This window comes from Poecile atricapillus, chromosome 10, assembly GCF_030490865.1.
Source record: "Poecile atricapillus isolate bPoeAtr1 chromosome 10, bPoeAtr1.hap1, whole genome shotgun sequence".
Lineage (NCBI taxonomy): Eukaryota > Metazoa > Chordata > Aves > Passeriformes > Paridae > Poecile > Poecile atricapillus.
This window is the reverse complement of record NC_081258.1, coordinates 4597252-4614967: the sequence shown is the minus strand read 5'-3', so window position 1 is coordinate 4614967 and position 17716 is coordinate 4597252. Positions and strand designations below refer to the sequence as shown.

Sequence of the window (17716 nt, the reverse complement as noted above, 5' to 3'; positions counted from 1 at the left end):
AAAAAAAACCCTTAAAATAGTAGAAATATTTAGACCTGGATATACCCTGAAAATCAAAATACCACAAAGTACAAACCCAGGATTATCCCCAGCTACTCAAAATAATTTTAGAAGCTCAACTAAAATATTCCAGAAAGAATGGGTTGAATAAAACATTTTAAGATGTGAAATATGCACTTTGCTGTCTCTGTGAAATTGAGATATGTTACTAACCCCAGAGAAACAAATGAGAACAGATACCAAATACCTGATATAAATGTAAATTGACACAGCACCAAAAGTCACTGGATAAAAAGCTCATTACACCTTCAGACCCTGAGTCTTGCCTTGAAAGTGGCTACAATGGGGAAGATTTGGGAATGCACTTGATCTGTGTTCTCTTCAATAATAGATGGAGCTATTGACAGTCCCTATATTACACTATATGCTATCCATTTAGCCATAAAAAATCCAAGATTACCGTGAAGTTAACTGCTATCCATAATTTTGTCTAGATTCTTTTTTTACTCAACCCCAGTGGCCAGCTAATAAGACAATAATGCACTTGGTTGTTCAGAGGGAACTGAACTTCACTGATAAACAATGAAGGTATTTATACCTGCTCCCTGCCAAACATGCATTTGTGAACAGATCATTCTTTTCTAAGAATAATTCTAAGGATAATTCATCCCTGATGGATACAGATGGCTCATACAAGTGCAAGGCTGATTCATTGACTGGAGGTAACACATTGAGCTACAGAATAAACTAATGCATGGCAACAAGCATAGCTTTAGGGCAGCAGAAAAGCTGGGACACTGAAAAATAAGATCATTTGCCCTGTGCAATATTTTCCTAACTCTGAAAGTAAATTACAAAATCCATGGCAATAATGTTATTCCATGTGTGTGCACAGACCTCCACATACACTAGGACCCCATCATTTGCTGTACAGTCCACACTTTCCTTTTTGGTTCTTGTTTTTTAAAAATCCTCAGAGCACAAGCAACTTGATTCATCAGACTGGAGACAGAACATGACCTATAGGTGTAACAACCTTCAGGAATGCACAGGAACACATTGCAATGAGCTGCTTTGGTAAAAATCTTCAGCTGACAGAGGTAAGGAGTGGTGACTAATGCTACAAAAGAAAGGATGTGAACACACTTGTGGGGTTTCTTGACAAATGGAATATGCCTATTTTTCTTGGAAATAGCAGGCTGTCTAACTAGGAAACAATGTCCTTACAGTCGGGTACATTTAAAGCACAAATCTATGGATATTAGAGAACTATTTTAGAACCACAAAGCACCTGAGTCTGAAATTCCTTAGAAGAGTCCAAATGACTGAAGACCTTCTCATGTCATACATTTATGCATTCAAAGGAAAAAAAAACCAAATCTTGCCTTACCCGGCCAACTAAGATTGGTTCAGGTCCAGAAAATTCTTCCAATACAAACATTTGATTCCAAACCCAGCCTCTCTTGGAACGGTGCAAAACTCTTTGTTCTTCATTTAGCCTTTTTAGTCCTGTACTGGATCCACTTGGTAGTACTTGAGATTGATTCATGGGAGCCATATAAATGGAAGGAAGGACAGTAATCCATAATATTATTAATGGAGTCCATGTATCCATAAGCATTTCCGTTAGTCTTTCTGGCATTGTACCACAAGCTACGCAAATTACCACAGAAATTAAATTATTATTTTGCTTTCCTCCAGACTGTAGCAATCCAATTCATCACGCAGTACAGAACATTTACTTACAGCTCCTCCATGTGTTTACAGCACAGTCAATGTAAAAATAGCTTAGATGATAAAAACATGATCCATTGAGTTTTCCAGTCATTAAAGATTCCTAGTGGGGGAAAGAAAAGAAGAAAGTTCAAATCAGTGACTAAAGAGCTTAGGAAAGCATTCTGAAGCATCTTATTTACTTTTACATCATAAATAAGCCACGTTATGGTTTTGAATTTTTAGTTCATAATATTATTGCACAGTTAAATTGATTCTGTGTATTCTTGCATTGCCTGAAATGACAGAGAAGACCCAGATGAATGATTACACACACTTAGGAAAATATTTAGGCCTAAGAATTGGTGGGGCTTGCAGCACCTGGTCTGGTGGAAGGTGTCCCTGCCTGTGGCAGGGAGGTGGAAATGGAGGATCATGAAGGTCCCTCCCAACCCAGACCATCCTGGGATCTTGCAGTTCATCTGAGGGTCTGAAGAAGCTCCCAAGCTTCTCACTAGCCTGCACTGTTAATGTGGCCAGTTACAAATACATACTCTGTCATATAAGCAAATCAAAATCATGTTCTTATTCCTTGATTAGCATTGATGCATTAAAGGAGCATTCTTATGCTCCTTTCCTCCACAGGAAAGAAAACAAAACTTCTCCTGAGTGTAGAAGGCTCCAGCAGCCATTGTCTGTTTAGCCATCACCTCTCTGCAGCAGCACCACTGCCCAGCAAACCCTTCACAGCCCAGCAGAGAAACAGCACTGCTAAATCCTCTGTGAAATCCATGATTCCCACACCAGACCACTATCAGGACCTAAGGAAACTCATTTATGCACATCTGCACTCCAGGTCTCACTGTGTCCCCCTGACTCTCAGAGAACACACACAGCCGTGTTCCATTTCAAAGCCATTTTCCTAGATGGACACTTGGGAGCATTTTGTCTTTCTTTCCTTGCCCACCCTTTGATGTACTAAAAGGTCACACCAGGTTTCATCTCAGAGTAAATATTCCTTGAAATGGAAAGGCAAGTTAACATAGCAGGGCTGATGCCAGAAGGATGGGTAAACCCAGAAATGCAGCCATGGATCACACGGAAAACTCGATGGGATGTGGCTCAGAGAGAAGGGCTGCATTACAGGGTTATGTGAAAAGAGTCTGGGTACATTTCCTTTGATTCACAGCCAAACAATCTCAGGAGAAACCACTATATACAAGAGAGAAGGAATGCCTGTTCTTAAGCTTGCACTGTGTTTTAGGCTGGTTTTCTTCTACTTTAAGATTAATTCCTAGTGATGTGTGTTTATGAAAATCCTGAGAGCTTGGCTGATTTTTTTGGGGGGCTGGGGATGCTTTGTTGCTCTTTTTTAAGGTTCACACACACTTGTGGCATAAAACATGCAGAACACCTTTTACATGACCAGTAAAAATCAGTTGTTATTTTAAAAGCAAACAATGTAGAAAGTATTTTTTTTTTAAACTTCAGTAATTGCCAAAGCAACTGTGAAATCTGTTGCATGAAAGCCTGAAACTGTGAGAAACTTGTCTTGTTAGAAGGAGAGAGGAGCTGCTACCAAAGTGAAACTCAATCTCTCAAGCAGCATGGAAGAATGGTGAGCTAATAGTGCAGGGCTTTGACAATGCATCCAGAATGAGGGGAATATCCATTACAGGAAAACCTGGAGCTTTATAGGCCTCATTGCCAACTGGGGTGGAAATAAAGGAATCAGAGAATACAGCAAGCTCCTGCAAGAAAGTTTTGGGGGAAATGTGAGAGAAGCAAGAGAGGCTTGAAATGTCTTGGCATTCTCTCAGTGCCAGAAAAGGAAGAGGAGCAAACAGTCTAATGATGGGATGCATCAGCCACCCTCTGAAAAGCCCCTTCAGTGCAGGGAATTAAATGGAGTTTACTGCTGCTTTCTGGCACTTGTTAAACAGAGATTTCCAGGGCATGTTTGGTGCTAGAAGGTATCCAGAGAGAAACAGCCAAACTTGCAGTCCAAGTGATTGGTTTTGCTCAAATGGGATCCTCTTTACATCTGATTGGATGAGTGGGTGCCTGTACCTGCCAGGACACCGATTTTCCTGATTTCTTCAATGGAGCAAGGACCAAAACACAGGAGAAACAGAACCACTGTCAAACAGAGCAAGAGGCAGCATCTTCATTCAACATCCAGGATTAAATTCAAAATGGGGGGCAGAAACTGAAAACACAACTTAAGGGACCTTTTTAGGGCTTGAACAGAGCAAAATATAATGTTCCCTTCCCTTTCCAGTGTGACTCTGTTTCTGGGTGAAAAATCACTTTGTACATAAACCCCAAAAACCTCTCAGAGAAAAGGACCCAAGTGGGCATGACTGACTTCCTTACACTTCCATCATAAATTGCTATAGTTCTTTTAATCAACAGGACCAAATAATAATAAAGCACTTCCTTTCATATTCAAGAAGCTTTTTGAAAACAGTTCCCAATTAATCTCTACAGCCTGCCTTCTAAAATAAATTAAATAAATGAGCTAAAACAATAGGAAGCTCCCAGAAACGTTTTTGGTTGAAGAAAGAACAGGATATTTGTTTTTCACACTGCCACTCTCAATCCTTAGAAAGCATTAAGTTCATTTCAGTGCATCCCTCCTCGGTTCCTCCCCCAGACTTCCTGCTTGTTACTCTTCATTTACTCCAATCAAATTTAGGTGCTATCCACTCACACTAATACAGAAGATTCACTGTGACTGGGCTGTCCTCAGTGTGCTCAGCAATACCTTAAGGCAAACGAGTCCAAAGCACATCAGAAATATTAGCAATGCACACACCATGCCATGAACCCCCCGTGAGGAGCAGTTCCACAAGCTCAGAGCACACAGAGCTGCCAGATTCTGAGCACTGAAAAGCTGGGCAGTGCAGGGCAAAGGAGAAAAACCCAATGGGACTCTGGCATGTCCCAGTTCTGCACAGGAATGTGATCAGTGTGGAGCTATCCAGATGCAGAAAGTTCTCTACAGCTCAATCTGGACTGCAGGAGCTTTGTTAGAGTTATTTGAGAAACAGACTCTGATTCAGGCTCTCTCAGTGAATCAGGGCATGCACTTTATGCAATGCATGGAGGTGGGATTGCTCCCAGATTGCTTTACCAGGTTTGGAAATCACTCTTCTGCCCCATTCCTGGGAACAGAACTCTGTGTATGTGGCTGGGAGCTGATGGAAGGCATTTTAAATGTGTGGCCCAGCAATTTACACATTGGCCAATAGGAAAATTGAAAAGTGCCTAGCAGTTAAATTGTAATCCTCTGGATTAGATGTGTAGGAGGGGATGATAGGGCTACTGAACCAGCCTGCAATAACATATTAAAAACTGTATGTAAAGGCAGACTTGGAAATCAAGGAAGACCACAAGGTGAGCCACAGTAGCACTTTCCCTTCTTCTATTATGCCATAGCGAAAGCAGTGGTGAGTATGGAATTACAGCAAAATTATTCCAGTGAAGCCAGAACAACCTTTTTCTAAGCAATAAAAATAAGAGAAGAACATGGATTTTCAAGAGTGTATTTCACAGAATCACAGAATGGTTTGGGTTGGGAAGGACATCAAAGCCCATCCATTCCACCCCAGCCATGGCAGGGACAGCTCCCAGTGTCCCAGGTGCTCCAGCCCCAATGTCCAGCCTGGCCTTGGGCACTGCCAGGGATCCAGGGGCAGCCCCAGCTGCTCTGGGCACCCTGTGCCAGGGCCTGCCCACCCTGCCAGGGAACAATTCCTGCCCAAGATCCCATCCAGCCCTGCCCTCTGCCACTGGCAGCCATTCCCTGCCTCCTGGCAATTCCTGCAGCCCTTGGCAATTGTCTCTCTCCAGCTTTGCTGCAGCTCCTTCAGGCCCTGCAAGGCCACCCTGAGCTCAGCCCAAAGCTTCTCCTGTGCAGGTGAACAATGGCAGCTGTGGCAGCCTTTCCTCCCAGCAGAGCTGCTCCATCCCTCTGCTCATCCTGGAGCCTCCTCTGGGCTCTGTGCAGCAGCTGCAGCTCCTTGCTGTGCTGGGCCCAGTTCTGGAGGCAGTGCTCCACCTTCATCAAGATTTTGCTGGATTTGATAAAAGTGTAATTTTTGCTTTTAATCTCCACATGTTCAGATGCCCTTGGGCTGTTGTCTTAAATAAAAATTCAGTGATCTTCTGAGTGGTTTCCCTGTACACCGTTGGATATGTACAACTCCAGATCAACTCTAATCCAGCAAAGCTGTTTACAAAACAGCTTTAGTTCTCCATTCATGCCTAAGAGGGGAAAGTGATATTTAAAATATAAAGAATGTCTTTAATGTAGCAAATAGATGAAAGAAAATGCTCCACTATGTCATGGAGCACAGATTCAAACGACTGCCTTATGTTTTTGTAAACTTAGGACTGTATTCATCAATTTTCTTCTCCATGCACAGCCTACAGAGGAGTACAGATAAAGCAGAGTGGTTTGTTTTCCACTCTGTGTGCTGATAGAGTTTTAGAAAAATATTATTCTGTTCACAGGAACTTGCATCTTGGAACACTACTCATAAAACTCAGCCATGGAGTGTGTAAGTCCTGTACAAGTACAACCCAAAGTGATTACAATGAGGTTTATAACCTAACAGGAGGACAAAACCAGCACACAGCTTCAGAAAACAATGTCATACACACTGGCACCTCTTCTGAACTCAGATCTGTGCAGGTTATGCTGTAAGTTCATCCCCTGCATAGAGTTAGAGCCAGGTATGGCAGTGGACACAGAGATACAAAGCTCATTTTGTGTATGAGTGGAGGAAAGTGCTTCTGAGAGAGTTCATCTCACTACAATCATATTAAAATCATCTTGTTGCTTTAAAAAGTGACCACTGCAATGCAGTAATTTGTTAAAAAGATTAATTAAGTTAATAAAGGTAGTTGAAGGTATAAACTTCCCATAGAAAAAAAAAGAAAAGATCATAAAAAGCTTTAACAAAAATCAATTTTTTTATTTTTTCATTTTCAAAGCACAGAATATTCATCTGGTCAAATAAAGCACTTTATTACAATGCCTGTGCATTGATTTACACCATGATCTCAGTTTAAAAGATTTTAGAGCCACTCTAGTGTTTCTCCACACAAGAGGCATAGAGGATTGTCTTAATTGCAGCAAAGTTTTTTCATTATTTCATTTGCTGCGATGATATGCAGCATCTCAGCCCTCTGACCTAACTACTTCATTGTGATGGAATTTATGAGATAGTAAATAAGGTTATTAAGGTAAAAAAAACCCTTGGGTAATGCTTTTTTAAATGGGTTACATCAAAGATACAAAAAAAAAAAACCAAACTGATGATTTTTACCCAAAAGGGTTTTTATGGTAGAATTTTCAGGGTCCACTATATTTTGTACATTAAGTACATAACTTCTATCTTAGATGCTAATTTAATATAAGCAAATCCTCATTACAATACAAGCAACCTCAAATAATTGAAGAGAGGCCTTCATTTAATGATCACCTAGAGGGTGCCAGCCAGAGCCATTTCTTACCAATTTTTTTGTCCCCATGGGTGTGACAGCTGTGGAATATCTGTTGATTTTCTAATTTCTTTTTCTTCACTATGTTCTTGTTTCTTAAACTTTTTAGGTTTGTTCTTACCTCTCTAAGCATTGGCTACACCACAACTTTTGCTTCCTTGCCCCTTTCTCAAGGATTCAGAAAAGGTCCTTTCCCACCAAAAGCAGCAAAAATGATGCAAAGCCTTCCCACAGTGGGAAGAGTGATTATCTTTGCTTCACTCATCCCTGTTGGGCAGCACAACATAGCCTTACATTTTCAGCAACAGAAAAAAAAGTCCTTAATGCTCCAGTCCCACTTCTAGGAATTCTTCTTACTCTTCTTCATAGAACACTGGATGGGTTGGGTTGGGTTGGGTTGGGTTGGGTTGGGTTGGGTTGGGTTGGGTTGGGTTGGGTTGGGTTGGGTTGGGTTGGGAGGGATCTCAAAGCCCATCCATTCCACCCCAGCCATGGCAGGGACAGCTCCCAGTGTCCCAGGTGCTCCCAGCCCCAATGTCCAGCCTGGCCTTGGGCACTGCCAGGGATCCAGGGGCAGCCCCAGCTGCTCTGGGCACCCTGTGCCAGGGCCTGCCCACCCTGCCAGGGAACAATTCCTGCCCAAGATCCCATCCAGCCCTGCCCTCTGCCACTGGCAGCCATTCCCTGCCTCCTGGCAATTCCTGCAGCCCTTGGCAATTGTCTCTCTCCAGCTTTGCTGCAGCTCCTTCAGGCCCTGCAAGGCCACCCTGAGCTCAGCCCAAAGCTTCTCCTGTGCAGGTGAACAATGGCAGCTGCGGCAGCCTTTCCTCCCAGCAGAGCTGCTCCATCCCTCTGCTCACAAGAGAACTGTGGTAAAGGTTTTTAATTTGCCATTAAAACAGAACAATCCTAAATTCCACCAGAAAAGAGCTATCAAGTCACCATATCCAACAAATAAATTTGTCATCCTCGCCTGCATAATTTAGCTCCATACTCATCCTGTTTCCAGTACAGATCTATTAAATTGTACCTGAACTTGATTTAAATCACCTTGGATAAGGCAGCATGCTCATCTTTCCCTCTGAAAAGGAATGAATACTTCTTGCCATAAAAAAATAACGCTTTTTCCTCAGTGGATTATTTGTTTGTGTAAAGATTACTCACTTACTCAAAGAACAGTCAAATTAAGAGGCAGTTCTCCACCTAAGAGCAAGATGAGGAGGGATTGAGGCTGTAATCAGCCACGCTGCCATGGCAGTGGCTCAGATGCTGCTCACAGTGCCCACTGCAAAGTGCCACTTGCATGCCCTGGCGAGACTCTCCTGCCTCTTATCTGCCAGCAGAACTGCGTGCAGTCACTCCCTAACCCAGTTCTGTCAAAATCATCTTGTTAACTTAAACGCCTTTAATAGTAAGGTGTTTTTAAAACCAAATCATTTTGACAGAGCTGGGTTAGACCATTGCTCATGCTGTAATTCCACCAAGAGCAATTTTCATTTAAGAGGCTCTTACCCCCCCCTCAGCCCCCACAACATGCAAGCTACACATTCCAAATAATTGGTCTCCATTCCCATTCCTTCTCCACTGCAGTTCACTGTCCCTGCAGTCATGCTATTTGCAATCAGCATTGTAAGACAGACCAGTGAAATGTGAGTTAACAGAAACAATTTGCAACAAAATCCTCCTCCAAAAAGTCTTTTCCTTCAAGATTCTAAAACAGATCATTGCAGAACTAAAAAACCCATCAACAATAGGACAACAACAGGAAGTTTTGAGAGCAACTGTGCTGACAAAAAGCATATGAAGTTTCATTATATACTTCAGAGAGCACAGAAATAGTTGAATCAACAAAACTGAGTGAAGGAAAACTTCTGGAGGAGAAACAGGCAATTAGGGACAAGCAAAGTACTTAAAGAAATGTCTGATGGACTTGTGCTATGGTAACATGCCGTGGTTTTGGATGGATGCTGGCAGGTTTTAGGGACAGAAAGCTCTCCCCCAGAGGAGCTGGAGTGAGAGCAGGGAGCTCCTGTGGCCCAGCACACCCCAGTGCCCTGGAGAGGGGCTGGGCAGGGCAGCACAGCCCAGGCACCGCTGCACACCACAAGAGCTGCAGTAGATTCCACTAACAGTGATTTTAAGGGACTGTTCCGTCACCTGGAGTTAGCTGTAACACAGAAAAGCATTAAAGCATTATCCACACATCCTTTCCCTCGGCCATGCACCTGGAATCGCACAGGGTGAGAAAGGGGATGGGGAATGTTCCACAAACTCTGCTCTGGCAGCGGGGCCAGGAGCCCTTTGTGCCATCAGAGCTTCCTGCCAATCCAACTGCAAATCAACTGTCTGACTTTATTCTGATGTACCACTTGTGGCAATTTGCTTATGGCTGCCTGGGAAATCAAAAGCAGATTCCTAAAGCATTATTTATTTCAGCAGCAACAGGCAGCACCTTTCTCCTGCTTTTGGCTCAGGTGTTCTGCCCTACACCCACACACAGAGTAATTCAGTGAGCAAAGATATGTCACTTTATTTTTTTAAGCTTAGTCATGCTCTGTTACTCTTTAAAGACTTCTGCACAGTTCTTTAGGTTATTAAGTGAGTTCCTGAGCTTGTGTCAAATGCTAAATGACTGGTTTAGGCACAGTTGTCAGCCTCTGCATCACATGTTGCTGAGGGAATCCATGCACTGGGAAAATATGGACATGCAGCTACAGAAATGCAACAGTTTCTTCAACATTTAGAGCTCCTAATGAAGGATTTGTCTGTCTAGAAGATCATTACCAAAAGCAGGTTACTTCAGTTTTAGGGGTCTGCTTCAGAGGCAGACAGAAAGATGGTTTAGAAAAACTTTTCTAAGGTAAATTCCTCATCCTTCTTTCTCTTTGGTGCTTTAACTGGGAACCATCATAACTTGGTGCTCTGGAGTGGAGATGAGGCTGTTTTGGGATATAGGATAGGTCCTTACTTGTCACAACTTCACTGAGGCTTTGGGATAGAGAGAAAATGACAACATCCATCACACTGAAATATATCTCAATGATTATTATTATAAAAAATTATTATGTGCCTGCTTGACATGATACTTTATCGTATCTACAAAGTCTGGTTTATGTGACTAGCTAAGTATTTTTTATGATTTTTGACAAATATTTACTATTAGGTAATCCTTTATTAAAAAAAGCCAAACCACAAAAGAGTATCTTGACCCAGTGATATCATACTTACTGTACAATTTCTCTTGGTATCCATATAATTTCTTATTTTTGTTACTCTTCAATAGTAAAATCAATATGGAAAAACTTTAAAGCTGTCAAGCCTTAGACTTTTTGTACATAATTCTGTCAGTCTTTCCAGAAGCAGCCACTACTTTATAGAACCAGAATGCTTTTAAAGAAACCCACCAAGGGTGTCGTCAGAACCTTCAAACTATTTTTATTCTTTATTATTCCTTGCTCTGTGCAGTGCTCTGGACTTCCAGTGTGCTACACAGCCTTGGGTGCAGGACAAAGAGACAGCATGTGCTACAAAGTTTGCAGCTGAAGGTGAAATTTCCCCCCTAATGAAATAAGTATTTTAAATATTTTAATGTCATTTTGGTTTTGGTTGGCTGGGTGGGATTTTTGTTTGATTGGGTTGGGTTTTGGTTTGGTTTTTTTTGTGTGGGTTGGTTTGTTTTTTTTCATGACAGCTGGTACTAAAGCCATAGGCATTAAAATGGCAATACAGCTGTTTTAGCTCTACAGAGGAACAAAAGGAAATTGCAACCTTCCCTTTCACCTTCTTATACTTAGGCAAAAAGGAAGTTTTGGGTTTCTGGGAGTCAGACACTCCACTGATGTGTGAACATCATCTCATGATGCAGGTTCAAAACAGAGAGGAGAGACAGACAAGACCTCCAGAGTGGTCCAAAAACTTAACCAGAAGAAAAACAGTTCCATCAGCACTGTTTTCATCCTATAGCAAGAGGAAGAAATGATCTGAAGTAATTTTTATTCTCTCCAGCCCACTGATAAAAGCGATTTTCCTGTGTCTAAACCAGAACTGCGCTGCACAGACTGCACCAGCTCAGCCTCAGCTGTCCCAGCCCCTCTCCCCCCTTGGAAAGTGCATTACATAATTTGAGACCTCTGTCACTGACAGGAGAGAAGGGAGAAAAGGCAACTTGTGCTCAACATGAGGCCAGCTCATAAAAAGGCAAACAGATTGGCCTGCGACTGAGAATTAGGTGTTACCGTGCTCTGCCTGGGGCATTGTTTATCAGGAGACTTTCAGCAGCTGGGATGTGCTTATCCTGTACTTTCTGAAAAAAAAATCTTTAAATATTAATGGAAGACATAAATATCTTGCTTTCTGGGCTTCTTTTTCAGCCTTGTTTTTTTTAATGTATAAATACGTACAACAGAACTTTCATATTCTTCGGCTTTATTTAACCGACAATGGGTGTTCTCTACAGAATTAAACAAAATATAATATTTAAGGAAAAACACACATTTTCCTGGCATGTATTCCAATTAAACTAAGATTATAAAATTATGACTGGGCATCATGACTTAATGAAAGCTACATAAACTCTCCACCCATATGCATGAGTGTGTGTGCAGTAAAAAAATCTTTAAAGAGGAAAATTCTGAACATACCTGGACTTTTCTAACCATGCAGTATGACTGCAGGAAACCTCAAATCTCTGCTGAGATAGGTGAAATTAGAAGTGAAGGTTTCTAATTTTGCATCACTGAATTTAATGACAGTTTTACCATCAATTTAGATGAGTTGTTTGGAAAGAATCAGGGCTCTCCAATGTTACACTTATTTCTTTGGGAGCTGCAAAGCTGAGATTTTATGGGAGTTTTTCCCCCCATTCGTTTTCATCTAATTGTTGGGAACACACAAAAAATAAAGGTCAGAGACCAGAATACAGGGCTCAATCTAAACTTCAGTGACATGAAGTTTTGATGCTCTGTTACTTAAAGGGCAATCATAGCTGTTACATTTAATCCATAAGAGAGATTCACATCTGAAGAGTTGCAAAATTCAATTAGAGATTTGCACTCCCTCTTGAGTGCATGCACACCATTTGCTGTATTATTTAGGGCTTGGAAATAATAGATATGTATAAAAATATGTAAGATTTATATTTTTATAAAACATAAATACATAAAATACATGCATCTGATCATCAGTGACTGCAAAGGAAATGGGTATAAATGGGAGCTCTCAAATGAGGCTGAGCTTGCTTCCCTGGAAAAAGCCACTTTGGGGGAATGCACACAAAAGCTGAAACTGTGGACTAGGGACTGCCAAAACTGTTTTGCTAATGTTTTGGACTTCCACATCTGTTGCAAAAACCTGACCAAGACACACTGAGAAACACCTCTGTGAGCTTGCCTAGGAACTGGGCACCACAGGGTACTGGAGACACTTCCATGGGAGCTTTCCCTGCTCAGGTCTGGGACTGGGAGACATTGCTAATCTCAAATCTGAGCCAGGGTGCTCATCATTCTCAATTTCAAATGATTTCCACAAGGCACATCATGATCAACACCTCGGCAAATCAATTCTATGAGTGCTATCACTGCAACCAACCCATGGATAAAGGCTGCTATCATGGCTAAGGCAGGTGGAAATCAGATTTTATAGCATCTGACTCCAGGTAAAAGACTATCTGCTGGTAACTGAACTGGTTCACAGACATTTATTTTTTTTCCTTTTCAGCTGGCACTTACTACTCCAGGTACCATCAGTACCCAATGTATTTTGGGAACAAAATTTTATTAATGCAATTGAAATGCCACTGAGCTGATGTTATTTACGTGGCTGACAAAATGAGAAACATGCTGAACAGATTCTAGAACAAAGGAGAGGAAAATGTATAGATAGATAGATAGATAGACACATTTGTAATCTCAAATTGGACTTTATTTTGTTCTCTGTCTGTCTGTTGCTCAAATAGTTATGTTCAGAAAGCTCTAAAGTGAGCCACCTTTTCTATGGCAACAACACTAAGAAAAATGTTGAGTTTCCATGATCTAATTTAATTCTATTGATGTGATCTTATGGTAGCAATGATGCTTAAAATGTTCCAAGCTCAAATTGCCGTAGCATTTGCCTCCCACTGAAAGAATTTAGGTTTTATTATTTTATACTCACAGATGAAAGACTCTTATGATACCACTTTAGTGTATACTACAAGCATACAATTGCATTAATAGCAGGTCAGGTTCTAATAATCTTAAAATGGAAAAGGAATACTGCTGAGAGATGGGGTATCTGATAGGTATGGGGGATTTATAAGAAATACCTCGATGAGCAGTCGCTTTCTGTAACAAAACATGCATAATCATCACTTAGAAATACACAGCTCTGAGAAATTATAGGACATGTTCACATCCCTTCCTGTCCATAATCTCAGAGATCAGTATTTCTCTCCCTTTAACCTCCCCCAGATTTTGGAAATCAAATTATCTGTGCGTACCAAGAGTCAAGTGGGTGGGTTCCAGGCCCCTATTTTCAATAAATGTCCGAAAAAGTCACAGCTAAAGTCTGGGAATGGTCTTCCTAAGTGAGGATTTAAATATTAAATCTGCAATTATATGAGAGGAAATAGAAAGGAAATTCAAGAAGAGCTTCAGGGGCTAACAGACCTAAATTCAAGTCCATGGCTGACTGTGAATCCTCACTTGAAATGGTTCCACATCCTGAAGAAGGGAGAAGGATATTTTTTTCAAAGATAATACATCATATGTTAACAGTGGTGCAAATAAAGTGCCCAGGGATTGATTAAATCAATTTGATAAAGGTGCAATGTTATTGGAAAAATCCTGAAGATCACAAATGACAAAAACTCAAAAGATAACAGATTTCACAAAAAAGTGAATTTAAATCTGATTGTGGTACTACTTCCTCCTCTACAACTCTTTTCTGGTCTTCAGTAGCAGGAGGTGATGGGAATGACTAAATAATATTCAAAAAGCACTGAAAGACTTAATCTAAGGAAGATTCTACCTCACTTCAGAGAGATTAAAACTTCTGTTTTACTTTCAAGGAAAGGCATAAAAGGAGTAGCTGTCATATACAGCTGAACTTCTTGTTAAAACCAGTTGCATTTGTTAAGCAGGCGCATGGAGTGTTATTGATTTTTTAATATTGAAGAAAATGTCCAAAGTTTGTTTCTTGGCTAGCAGCCTGCCCAGTTAACAAATTGCTCACCTGGATAATTTAAGAACCAACTTATATTAAATGCTTCAATCTCCAAGGGCACGGAAGGCCCTCAGCTTACAACTAAGCATGGAAATCAAAGTCCTCCATAGCCAGGATGCAAGTTTGGAAAAAGAAGGGAGTTAATAAAAAGCTTAGGAGGAAGCTACCAGAAAGCTGTGCTCCTTCTGTAAGCAGTGAGGTGGAACAATAAGGTTTAAAGGATGAAAATATCGTGTAATAATCACTTCCCTTGCTAGGGTTCTTCTGGCACAACCATCCATACATTTAGGCTGGGAGGTAACACCACAGGCAGAGAGCTTCTGGGTTCTGATGTTATCACATTTTATGGGTGTGAAATTTGCTAATTTCACGGTTATGCCAAATACTAACTTCTTCCAGAAGATTCATCATCTTGTTTAAGACAGGTAAAATGTACACAAAAGTAATTTTCCACTCTTCTGAATTTATTTATTATTTACTTATATATACTGAGAAGCCTATTGTGAAGTCTCTACTTGTTCACAGCAGTCTAGTATTGAACATCGAGGGGGAATATGAAGAGAGCATTGCATATTTCTCCTTATCCTTCTTGCAGAGAAACTCTAGAAGAATTTCCAAAAGAGGATGAGTGAAGTTAAGAGGATTCTTTATCCGTAGCTTCGGTAGTGATCAGCTCTATTCTTTAATTGAAACTGAAGTGAGCAGCTGTTAACTCCCCTCCCATTAAGCACTAACACGTTACATTTATTGTACATTTACTGCAAACAATAAACAGTTGTCTCTGTTTGAGTTCCTGCAGTCAGCATCCCCCACAAAACACCTGGCCGCGATAGCCACACGGGCGAGCCCAGGCTGCCTCTTTAGAGGTGTCAGCCTTTATAAAAGTTGTATGAGCGTTTCTTCTCCTTCCTCGTCTGCATGGCAGGGAGAGCGTGTGCTTGAGCCTGTCTGCAAGGGAGGAGAGCGAGGGTACACTTTGATACCTGTTGGCAAGGCGAGCGGGTTTGTGCAGCGCCGCTAAATGCCAGCTTGGATTGATTCCACCCTGTTTAGTCTGCTACGAAACGCGAACTGTTTGAATTGAGACAAATTCAAGACATGACTGAACGGCAGCGAACCGCAGAGGAATTCCTGCCTGCGTTAAGCAGTGTCACCTTCATGGCGGTAGGCAGAGCCTAAATAAGGATTTGAATTAATCTCTTTTCTATTACCCACCTAGAAGCTGCCACAGGCTGCTGTGCTGGAGCCTCGCAGTGCCTCCCAGCCGAGCCCGGCGCTGCTGCTGCTGCTGCTGCTGCCGAGCAGGGATGCTGGCTGGCGGCTCGGGGCTCCCGGCTGGGATGCTGCTACCCAGCAGATACCGGAGCCAAGCAGAACAGAAGGATGTGTTCCTCCTCTGCCTTCCTCAAAGAGAAGATGAAGCGTTTAGTGGCACAGCAGCTTCAGGGGGCCACAGGCTCCTGCGTTTCTGCTCTGGGAGCCTTGGCAGCAAACGAGCGGCTGGGGATAAGGGGCTTTCTCCTTCTCCCAAGTTTCAGCTGGGTGCATCCTCTGTTTAGTCAGCCAAAGGATGGGAAGGAAAACAACTTGTGGGACAGGGATGACTCCTGGCTAGTTATGGCTACAGATTCATTCCCATCGCAGCTTTCAAGAAGAGCTGTATTTCTGGGATGCTTCCCTCTCTCAAAGTAGGAAAGGAAGCTATGAAAACGTTCCTATTTATTTACTCACTTAGGGGGTGCAAAGCTTCGGGGGGAGGGAAGGTGATAATAAACCGGGGGGGATTTCCCCCCCCCAAAGGTTCTTCCAGCCTCCTCCTCCCTCATTTACATATCTGGCTGGTGGGTGATTTTTATTCTCAGCACGAAAACTGCAATCTATTTCAATGCATGAATGCAGCCCTGCATCTATTCAACGCAGTGAAATAGCCCAGAGACTTATTGTACCAAATAAGAAAACAAGGAGAAGAGACGGGTTCGCCAGCCTTAAAAGCAACCCTCTGTGATCCAAAGTCTTCCCGATTCTTTAAAGGAGGGTTTGGGAAGGGAAGGAAAAAATAAACCTCCCCCAAAAAAACCACCAACAAGCGGGAGGAAAAATACAATTACCACCACTTCTTCTCCCTAGAGAATAATAATGATAATAAAAAAAATACTAACAAGCATCCCACGACATTTTCATTATGGGCAATTTGAAAACATCCGACTTAATGAGGCAGCCCAGTTCAGTCTCATACCGCACCTACGGACGAGGAAGGCGCTCGCCCAGCGCACCTTGCACGCACACAGAGCCCAAGTCAGGCAGAAAGCCACAGAGCCCTCTGCCAGCCAGCCACAAATTGTCTGAATAAAATGAATACTCACTCTTTCAAGGAGCAAGGGAGCCGCTCGCCCACAGCCACTTCACTCACGGATTGAAAGGGTGAGGTAAAAAACATCAGCCAGTCCCTGGGAACGGGCAGGGTGCTCCAGATTTTCTTCTCATGCTTTCCGAGGCTGCCGATGCTGGCGGAGCCGCCGCTTGCTGGGCTTCCCGGGTCTCTGTGCCTGCATGCCGGAGCTCAGTTATTAATTTCTCCCTTCGCACAAGCCAGCGGCAGCCGCACGTCTCCAGGAAAGCAGGGATATTCCAAATAAATCCGCTAATTCCGGGGCTGAGCGCGCCGCCGTGCCCGCCTGCCTGCCAAACGTAACTGTGAAGCGATGTGGAAAAGTGAGCCGGGAGCCTCCCCTGACAGCTCTTATTGGGCCGATCTCGGAGGCAGGTCTAGCGCTGGGAAATTCGTGTAAGCACTTTGGGGTGGTGGTTTTCCCCCTCCCTCCGCTGCCCGCCTTCCCCCCGCCAGGCACACAACTTTTCCAGGGGCGGCGGCGCCGCTCGCTCCCCGCGCTCCTGCCGCCAGCCCGGGCCGCCAACTCCGCGCCGGGGCATCTCCTCCGGGAGCCACCGGGGATGCGGGGGGATGCGGGGGGGATGCGGGGGGGAGTGCGGGGGGATGCGGGAGGGATGAGGGAGGGAGGGCGGGGGTGGGCACCGGGCGGACCCGGGCCGGGGCCAGGACGTGCCCGGAGCGTGGGCGAGGAGGAGCCGGCGCTGTGCCCGTGCTTTGGGGCGATGCCCGGCGGGAGAGGGACGCGGGCTGGATGCGGCAGCACCCCGAGGGGCCGCGGGCAGCCGCTCGTCTCCGTGGCACGGCGCTGCGGCGGGCGGCCCGGGGACACGGAGGGCGTCCTTTGAAAGGGCTTTTCCCGAGGCGGGTCGGGCCCGGCGCTGCCTCGCTGGCCCCAGGGCA

The 17716-nt window shown here is 43.3% G+C and overlaps 1 protein-coding gene across 1 annotated transcript in view; it reads right to left on the bottom strand.

Annotated features, from left to right (window-relative positions):
* Positions 1 to 17141, bottom strand: part of CDH8 (cadherin 8) — a 152300-nt gene extending 135159 nt beyond the window's left edge. The window contains exons 1-3 of the mRNA XM_058846238.1: positions 16788 to 17141; positions 1747 to 1837; positions 1391 to 1653 (exon numbers count right to left, since the gene is read on the bottom strand). Coding sequence (XP_058702221.1) covers positions 1391 to 1653; positions 1747 to 1828 — 345 coding nt within the window. The 5' untranslated portion in view covers positions 1829 to 1837; positions 16788 to 17141. The remainder of the gene's footprint in view (positions 1 to 1390; positions 1654 to 1746; positions 1838 to 16787) is intronic.
* Between the last annotated feature and the right edge of the window lie 575 nt (positions 17142 to 17716).